The sequence below is a fragment of the Melanostigma gelatinosum genome (assembly GCF_949748355.1).
Source record: "Melanostigma gelatinosum genome assembly, chromosome: 8".
NCBI classification, from domain to species: domain Eukaryota; kingdom Metazoa; phylum Chordata; class Actinopteri; order Perciformes; family Zoarcidae; genus Melanostigma; species Melanostigma gelatinosum.
Genome location: NC_136641.1, coordinates 16226282 through 16235811, shown reverse-complemented (window position 1 = coordinate 16235811; position 9530 = coordinate 16226282). Strand labels below are relative to the sequence as shown.

The following is a 9530-nucleotide window of genomic DNA, read 5'->3' as shown; positions in this document are numbered from 1 at the left end:
GTGGTGTGTGTGTGTGTGTGCCGTTCTGTGACTAAGAAAACAACTGTGAAGGCTCAACGAAAAAAGCCTTTCAGCTCCATTTACAAAATCGGGTGTGAGGGTCTGACTGAAGCAGGTTTGGTGAGATTTAAATCCCACAAGTTGATCATGAATGTGCACTGGTTTCACAAAAAGCACATTCATTGTTAATTTCTGTTTTTTTGTGTTTTACATGATCTAGATTTGGATGGCTTTGCCTCGGCAGCTTTATTCCACCATTGCTTTTCACTGGTGGAAGGTTGACTGAACCAGTGACAAAATGAATACGTTATTGTTTATTTTCTCATACTTTTATCCCTCAAATGACTGAGTGAATAAATGGGAATGGCACTTCTCCTTCTACATAACTGTCCAACATTAACACTGATGAATCACTTGCAACTATTCGGTCTGTTCCATTAAACCGTCGTCTTTTAAGAAAAGGAGTGAAAGGAAACAGCAGGTGCAGTTTGCTGACTCACTTGACTCCATGGTCTGCTGCGGAATTGGAAAGAACACAGAAATCCTGAGTGCCTCGTGTTTTTACAGAGGTAGCCAATATTTGTGTATTGTTTCATTGATATAAATCAATGAAATGAACCAGAATGAACCAGAAATATTCTGTGGATAGTAATTATTTTAGGATATAGTAGATTTGCAACTCGTCTCCTTCCTGAGTGGTGGAAAATGATATAGAGCATAATAAGACACAGCCGCTCCACCCTTAGACCACAGCAATTTAATTCATTTAGTTAATTTCTTAAAATCTGGCCACAAATTCATAAATCAGACTTTCTCTGGATGGTATGCTTGTGGATCTGGTGCCACATCAGATCCACACCAATGGCTTCATTAGTATTTTGTTTGGCAACTTTGTGTCTCAGCAAAACCAAGAACGTTGACATTAACCTTCACTTTGGGAGGAGTTTGTAATTGAATCTGAAGAGAGGTTGAAAGAAGTTGAAGTTTGTTTTTTTTTAAAGGATTTTCCCACATCGATTCCAGTTAAGTTGAAATGATTCATTGTCTTCCAAGTTGGTGTGACTGTGTCTGTTGGGTGGATGTCTGGGCGTTAACCTGCGGAGCACCATGACACTCAGTCATGTCAGAGCCTGTCTCTGACTAAAAAGATGTCTCTTCCAGTATTTGCATATATAGTTGGTACAGGGGAAACAGGTGGGACCAGGGGCTTGGTTTGAGGCGGTGGCTGCAGGATGGGGCTGATGGTTACACTGCTCACTCTGCAGTTATTTCCTCAGGCCTCTTTTGGCCCTTTTGGATCTGTTGAAAACAAGAAAGGGACACATGAGGTAAAAGACAACATGTCTGTCCACACAAAACATTGAGAATGCACTTCTACTGTTGTGAGGGTGCAGAATCCTCTACCATCCATTCCAAGGATAGCAAGGCAATCAGCACACTGGGAGACATACAGGTGCTTCAGTGTGTCTGTGACAGGCGCTACCACCGACCTGCCTGCCACACCCAGCCATGCAGCCAGCTCTCCCAGTTTGAGTGAGTAACAGAGCCTCAGGGGGCCTGTGAAGCAAAACGAGAGCTGGGCTGTGACAGGGAGGGGAAGGGGTGGGGTTACATGCTGTTTTGGGTCAAGTTATACATTTGACAACATAACTGTTGCGTCTGTGACACTACTACATGTCTATGTGACTGTTTATGTCTGAAGGAGTTATATTATTCTTGATCCTTTATTCATATGTTTCCAGTCATACTGCCTTCCTTAGGGAACCATCTGTGTTCTCAGAACATGAATTCCAAGACATATTTACACATTTTGTGAACTGAGCATGCAAGCTCTCTTAAAACTCTTAATAACATGTTTTTGCATATAGTATGGCTGGTTATTCACTCCGCCATCGAGTGTCGACGTTTGTAACACCTATAAACACTTTTGAATTTAGTCAAAAGTACAAACGTCTCCGGTCAGAACTCCAACTTTAAAGGTGCGCTTTTACATTTTACACATAGAGTTTAGTTTATTCGTTATGGTAAATACTACCTCAGGAGGATGTTTGACATTTGACATTTTGACTTCTCAAAGCAGGAAAAGCAAATAACAACCTTAACAATGGTTTCATTCTATTAAGTGCTCCTGTAAGCCACACCAGTGAGGGAACATGCACAATACCAGAGCCTTGGAACTGGCTCACCTAAATGGAATGCAGCCATCATTAATGTTATCAATTCCACCTGTGCTTTCCCTGCTCTCACAAGGCAACATGTCTGCAGCCTTTAAGCGAAGCTCTTCAGGTTTTGTTGTTGAACTTAGTCTGTGGGCAGACGCCCATGAGCTTGAAGCATCTGCATAAAAAGCGTGTGTGGCATCAGAGAGAGAAAATATTCGATATAGAGAAGACATTCTTACATTTTCTGAACGTCGCTGACTCGGTTCCTCAGCACATTAATCTGGAACAAAGAAAACGTGCAAATGTTACTTGAACGAGGTCCATTATATCCTGTGCCTTATTTCAACAATCGTTGTTGTGTACTGTAGCAAACACCTCATATTTCTGTCCGGTGAGCTGGTGCTGCAGTTCAAACTTCTCCGCCTCCAGGTCCTGCATCCACTCCCACAGCTCTTTAGCTTTCTCCCTGTGAAACACAGATTCAGACATAATGTCCCGACTTCATCTTTCTTGTAGTAAAATGACACAACATGTCTCCACCTACTTGAGTTTGTCCTGGCTCAAGTTCTCAATGTCCAGAGGTTTGCGTCTGTCACTCAGGATTTTCTTTTTCTTCTCTCTCTCAGTTTGCCTCTTACCACTCCGTTTTTCTGTCTGTGGAAAGGTGAAATGAAACATAACTCTGGTCTTCGTCCTTCACATTTGAACTGTTTTAACCTCCCACTATGAACCCTCCACCTGCTCACCAACTTCTGCATGTAACCTCCAAAGTGGAGGCTGGTGAGGGTTTTCTTCTTCTTAGCATCCTCATCTGCTCTCCTCTTGGCCTCCTCCTCCTCCTTGCGAGCTCGCTCATCCTAAAAAGATATGAATCCAGAGAGAGCGAGGACCAGGAGTGACATGTTAGGAGGTGGCTCATTCAGTTGAAGCAGGAAGTATGCATTACATTACAGCAGCCTAAATGCGACGATACCTCAAGACGCTTCTGTCGCTCTTTATCTCTCTCACTTCGGATTCTTTGCTGCTCTGATCGCTCAGAACGCCGCTTTTCCTGTGCAACAGATCATCATCTTAGCAAATCTTAAATCAGATGTTTAATGTTGTGAATTATCCCGTTTGATTTACTAGTAGTGTGAGGCTCTCACAATCCTGTCCTTGAGATTAACGATATCATCTTCTTCCTTCTTTCTGCTCTCAAAGTGAACCACGATCAAAGTCTGAAGCTCCATCAGGTCTTTCTCCATCCTTTTACGATGTATATCCTACAGAAACAGGGGTTTAGTGCATCTTGTACTTTATGGTATGGGTCTATGTGTCACTGGCTTTACATCATTAGGCAGAAACCTGTAGATGGTATGTACTGTAAGTCTGTCACTCACATCAAAATCCACCTTCTCTCCATCTGGGATCTTGGGAGGGATGAGGTTGGGCATGATAAATGGCCTGGGGATTTAAAAAAGAAAGAGGAAAAAAACACAGGACAGTTATGAACAATAGAGTCTTAAGATAAAGTGAGGAAAAAAGAGCAGAACATATCAAAAGTCACTGTGGATGTCAAATGAGCACAAAATCCAATCAGCATGTTCAGCATGCCAAACAAATGTCCCATATGTATTCATGCATGCTTAGAATCGGCTTCTTTAAATCAATATTTTTTGTTGTCCTCTGTGGTTTTGAATAGTTTTATTCCAGTGTTACATAATGAACTTGAATTAACCATGACAACGTAGACAGCAACATTTGCAAGTCTTACATTTCAAGTCGTAAATTATTCATATTCAGCACTCTTCACCATATTTAATGGCATTTCTAATGACTCATAGTAGCATATTGATCCTACACTAATATGTAGGGTTAGACCAAGGACATGTGGTTTAGCAAGGGTGGGGCTAAAAACAGAATAATTCATTTTGAATGTGCTGTACCTACTGAGTTTACTTCTACTAAGTGTATTGTGACAATTATCCACCAAAAGTTGTATTGTCAAAGATTTAAGTTATTTTTTAACTCTGTGACGTAACTCCGTACTCCGTATTACTGTCATAAATATTTACAGTAAAACATCACAAAACAATATTATAGATGTATTTTATCACTCCTAGCTGTTATTCTTTGTCTTACCTCTATTTGATATTCAATTGTTTAGGAACTACCACAATGCTTCCCATAATGCTTTGGGGGATGTCAACAGGAAGAATGCTATGGATTCGATGTTGTGGGGTAACTCCAATTTAACTACAGCCTATCTGTTTACATGTTAGCACATGAGCATTTAAAGTGCGTCGAATTATCTATTAGCAGTTCCTGTTTGCAATGTTACGTTACCTGCGCATGTGCAGACAACTGTCACCGGAAAGTTTTGATGCTGAAGAAACTATAAAAACGTGGAGTAACAGGCTGAGGAGGAGCGTCTGTTTTTCTGTGATTTCCAAGCAGATCAATGGACATACTGATATTTTCAGGACATGTAAGTCACACCGACTCTTCAACTGTATTGGCACAAGTGGCGACAATCATAAGGGGGTAAAGTACCTTAATAGCCTTAATCATGTGGCTGTGACACGTGTTGTATCTCGTTTGTTTAATCCATACAAAAGCCAATGTGTAAAAACAATCATTTATGATCATCGTTTTTGTCCACAGGCAGTGTCTTTGTACGGTTTAAACGAACATTATTTGAAGCGTTGTTTAAGTGTTGATAAGTTAGGTTTAGAGGTGCTTGAAGGACTTTGTTATCTTTGGATCAGCTGTGGACAGAGCCAGGCTAGCTGTTTCCCCCTGTTTCCAGTCTTTGTGCTAAGCTAAGCTAACCGGCTGCTGGCAGTGTGACAGATGACCATACAGATGTGATTTCCCAACATGTTCCGGTTTAAGTCAATGGCTTTGCGCATTATAGGAAGTAGTCCAACAATAAATGTTTGGTTTCTGTAACAGTGCTGTAGAAGAATAAACTTGTGTGTGTGTATCAGTGTGTTACTCACTTGAATTTCGGTTTGGCCTCCTCTGTTTAGAAAAAAAAAGAGTTCAGCAGAGAGTTCATCAGAGGCAAACTCTGTTATGCCTCAGGTTAATGTTGAGTACATCCAAGAAAAAAGCTCTGCAGTGAGTAAGCTAGGCATGCCAACGTTAATTGTGATGTAGTTTTGATCAACCGTGTTACCTTCTCCGTCCTCCGCTTCCTCTTCTCCATCTGCAACCAAAGTAAGATACTTGAGAGGGTTGTGTAAGTGTATGAGTGGGGGACACGAAACGGTTGTATTTTAGGAGCGCTGACAGACACTTTCATGGCCAAAATAGAGCGCTGAGAAAGTCAGACACTGTTTGCTTATCTGTGTTGGTGCAGTGTGTCTGAAGTAAAGGGTTGTATGTGTCAAATAATTTGCATTCTGTCAGAGAGGTTGTCCAGATAATAGCTCACTCACCGAAGAAGGTATGGCGTCTGTGACCTCAAAATGACACCCAAAAATGTGATCCTTTTTTTCTAGAATTTGCATAAACAAAAATACTGGACAAATAAAAGAATTTGAGCTGATGGATGCTCTAAATAAAAAGTCAGGGTATCAGCAAAGTCAGTAGGATTCACCATCTGAACTCCATGAATGACTGCAAAGAATTGCATGACAATCCAACCGATGATTGTTGAGATATTTCAGCCTGGACTGACAACACCAGCACGGCTAATACAAACCGCTCAGTGTGTAACACATCAGCAGACGGCTTACAGGTGGCTTACAGGGCGTTTGCTGATTTGAAAGCATGAGACAAAAAGATGACTTTGAATCTGACTCGCATGAGAGAAACGCCTAAACATTAGGCTAAACAGAAAATACCAAATTCGGACTACAAAGCAAAAGCCTTAGGGATGGGAGGCCCGGGGATTACTTTTTTTCCCAGTGGCTGTGTGGTGTGACTAAGAGTGAGACAGACAGACGGAGGAAAACATGAAGACTTTTTCAAGTTGCTGCAGACTGGCACATACCACACCACACCACAGGGCATACTTGGCATGGCTGTCTCTGACTGATTGTGACAGATATAATATATTGTTATAATTGCTGTGTTGCCAAAACATACCCAACATATGTTTTCTTGCTGGGTAACCATAGAGACAGTGACAACACTGCCGACATGTCTGCACTCAAGACAGCAACGTTTTCCCCCTCAACCCCTCACCTCGTTCTTCGTTAGCCTCCTCTTCTGCAGCAGCTTCGTCCATTTCCTGCACGGCCTCTGTCAGAGGCGACAGTTGAACAGCAAATAGTTGCATATCAGTGAGACCTCTTGACACTCGCAGGGTGTGATATTGACTCATTGCCTTATTGAGCCATCACTCTCCCTTGTCAGTGGCTTTTTCATAAAACCACGGTGAAAGGAATTAAATGAGACAACCGCTGCTAAGCCTTAATTAAATGACCCGTTTCTCTCTTTTCAATCGTTCCTGCTAATGCAGGAGCTTGTTTGCATTCTTTGGAGATGTGTCCACAGTAGTTTGGTTGTTGGATTGACCCGGTGTTCCAGAGTAGAAAGCCTTGCAAGATAACAAGGGATTGTTTCAGAATGAGCTACCCACCTCTGGTATTTAGAGCAGACAGCACTCAAGAGCTGTTGAAGTGGTGTGTGTGTGTGTGTGCCGTGCATGTGTGTTTTCATTTTAGTGAGATAGATGTGATGACACAATTTATTCTTAAACTCTGACATGAGATCTATGAAATCCTGCGATAAGGCCCACATTTGAACACAAAATTGCACCGACAAGTTAACGAGCAGTTCAGTTTGGGAACTTAAGAGAACGGAGAGTAAAGTGGCAAAGTCCCAAATAAATGAGCTGATCAGGTCACACTGGCCGAAACATCTCCGTTACTGACGGCAAAAAGAGGACGGACTTTGTGGACTCAGACAATGTTTTCTTTGGGCTCTTGACAGTTTACACTGCTAATCCGGAAAAGTTGGATCAGAGACAGTCATGCAGACAAATCGTGACAATTATTTATCATGAATAAATAAATGCATACGTACATACATGCTGAAATAAATATGCAATTTATAAATAAATAATACATGTATAAATAAAGGATGAAACAAATACAGAATCAATATATTTATAAATAAATACATGTTTTTCATGCATTTCTTAATATCTGTACTCTTGTGTCTATTTATTTTTCTATTTCTACGTCAAGACTTTTCTTGATGTCTACTTCTGTGTCTCTATGTTAATGAAGTAGGTGTTGCTAACCTCACGCTAATGCAGAATTGGTCACAGGATCTGGTTCAGGACTGCTGCCAGGTGATCAATCCTGCTTTAGTCAATTTAGTACCACCTGCCTCAATAATATACAGAAAAAAAATAAATGAAGTAACATAAAAATCCATATGTCTATTCATTTATTTAGTTAATTCAGCGTTTATTTATTGATTAATGAGTCATTTTTCATACTGTGTATACTACCCTTCTCCCATTGCTTGCCAAATGTTAAATGGATATTTTCAGCTCGTGTATTATTTCTTGATAAATCTTGTAAGGTAAGACACTGTGCATGTGCATACTGAGCTCCGTTACATGTATGTTTTGTGATTGAGAGGTCAAGTTGTTTCAGAAAAAAACCCTGGTACTTGCACCATGTCCTCAAAAACAGGCGACATTTACCGACTTTATGGAGTATCTTAAAAATGCACAATACCTTCCTCTGCCGGCTCTTCCTCCTCCTCCTCCTCCTCCTCTACCGCCGGCTCTCCTGCTGAGCAAAATCACAGAGCTGTTTAGTAAAGCCAGTCAGCAGCAACATTCAACAGAGAGAGAGAAAAACATCTTTCAAAGAATGAACGATTCTGATGTAATGAATGTCAGTCACAGCCGGTGCTGGAATGTAACTTAGTGCATTTACTCAAGTACTGTACTTAAGTACAACTTTGGTGTACTTGTTCTTCCTATTTTACTTCAGTATTTTGTTTTCATGCCACTTTCTCCTTTAACTTTAAGGTAGGTACTGTACGTTCTGCTCTAATTTGTTCCTCGTTACTTTACAAATTACATTTTGGCATAAAAAACATTTGAAGTGATTTTGAAATATGATTCGTTGCTATAAGCTAAACACCACAATATAATTAGAGCTGCTTATTTAATTAAATTCAATTAAAGTCAAGTTACAGAATATTAATTGGAAACTATTTCAATCATACCACTTCACGGTTCCAGCTTTCAAAATGTGAGTATTCGCTGCTTATTTTTCTTCAATTTATTCATTTTAATTTATTGTCGATCATTTTGAAGTCTGGACTATAGGTTGCACAAAACAAGCATTTTAAAAGTGTCACTTTGGGATCTCGGTACTTGTCATGACATTTTTCACTGTTTTTAAAAACAGTTCTTTAAATTTAGAAAATGATCAGCAGATTAATCCATGATAAGAAATAATTGTTGTCCTTTAAAAAATAGTTTAAAAAAAATATCTCAACCAAGTAATAATAATCTAAGGACATAATAAAATACTTTTACTTACTACTTGGTGCATTTTTCTGACAATACGTACATACTTTTACAGTATTGCAGAACTTTCACTTGAAATGGAGTATTTCTACGTTTACTTAAGGTTCTTAATACTTTCTCTGGTCACAGCAATGCTATTTTAACCACAGGCACGCTGACTGCCACTGTTCATCACTATGCTCTAGTAAGTCCTGATGAAACATGACCACAAACCATTCATCGACGAACCAGAGCTTCATTCATACATATAATCCCATACCTCCAGTCGTCTCCTCTTCTGAATCACGCAGCCAGGACAATACACAAGAGAGGGAATTCACAAATGTATTTATCACAATGACGAAGCAATGCATGTTATACACATCCAAATACTTCTGGAATGCTTAAACTGATTTACGTTTTGTGGATTTGCCAAAAAAAAAATCAATCTTTGGCGAAACAAGTACCTGTTTTAGTACAAACACACTTTGTGCGGCATTATGATGAACCTCAGACATTAGAAAAAAAGCCTGACCTCCAGTTATGGAAGCAGGAAGCTTAACAAACAGGCTGAACATTTATATTTGATTCATCGACCAATTTGACATTCGCATGTATAAAATCCATATGAATGTCTTTACACTCCTTTGTAATACTGTGTGTGCAGATTAGTGGTGTCAGGTCACTATACTAAACTCACTGGATTACAAAGACACGTCTGTCAAAGCTGAATGGCTTTAGTTTCAACCATAGATCACGTCTTCCAGTGCGGTAGTGATAGTGAACATATACAGTATGTGGTGCATTATGATGGGAGTTCTTACCTTCCACCTCCCTGTGAAAGTCAAACACATACCCACATTATAATGCTGGTAGAAACATGTTGAGCAATCTTTCATCAC

At 40.0% G+C, this 9530-nt stretch overlaps 1 protein-coding gene across 1 annotated transcript; it reads right to left on the bottom strand.

Moving 5' to 3' along the window:
* Positions 1 to 1265: 1265 nt before the first annotated feature.
* Positions 1266 to 7893, bottom strand: tnnt2a (troponin T type 2a (cardiac); the record flags this gene model as incomplete). Its single annotated transcript, XM_079273029.1, has 12 exons — positions 7844 to 7893; positions 6336 to 6392; positions 5323 to 5352; positions 5144 to 5165; positions 3542 to 3605; positions 3308 to 3424; positions 3136 to 3213; positions 2909 to 3019; positions 2707 to 2816; positions 2538 to 2628; positions 2402 to 2442; positions 1266 to 1299 (listed from the first exon to the last, which is right to left on the bottom strand). The coding sequence occupies exons 2-12, from the start codon at positions 6376 to 6378 to the stop codon at positions 1266 to 1268; spliced, it is 741 nt and encodes a 246-aa protein (XP_079129155.1). The 5' UTR covers positions 6379 to 6392; positions 7844 to 7893.
* Between the last annotated feature and the right edge of the window lie 1637 nt (positions 7894 to 9530).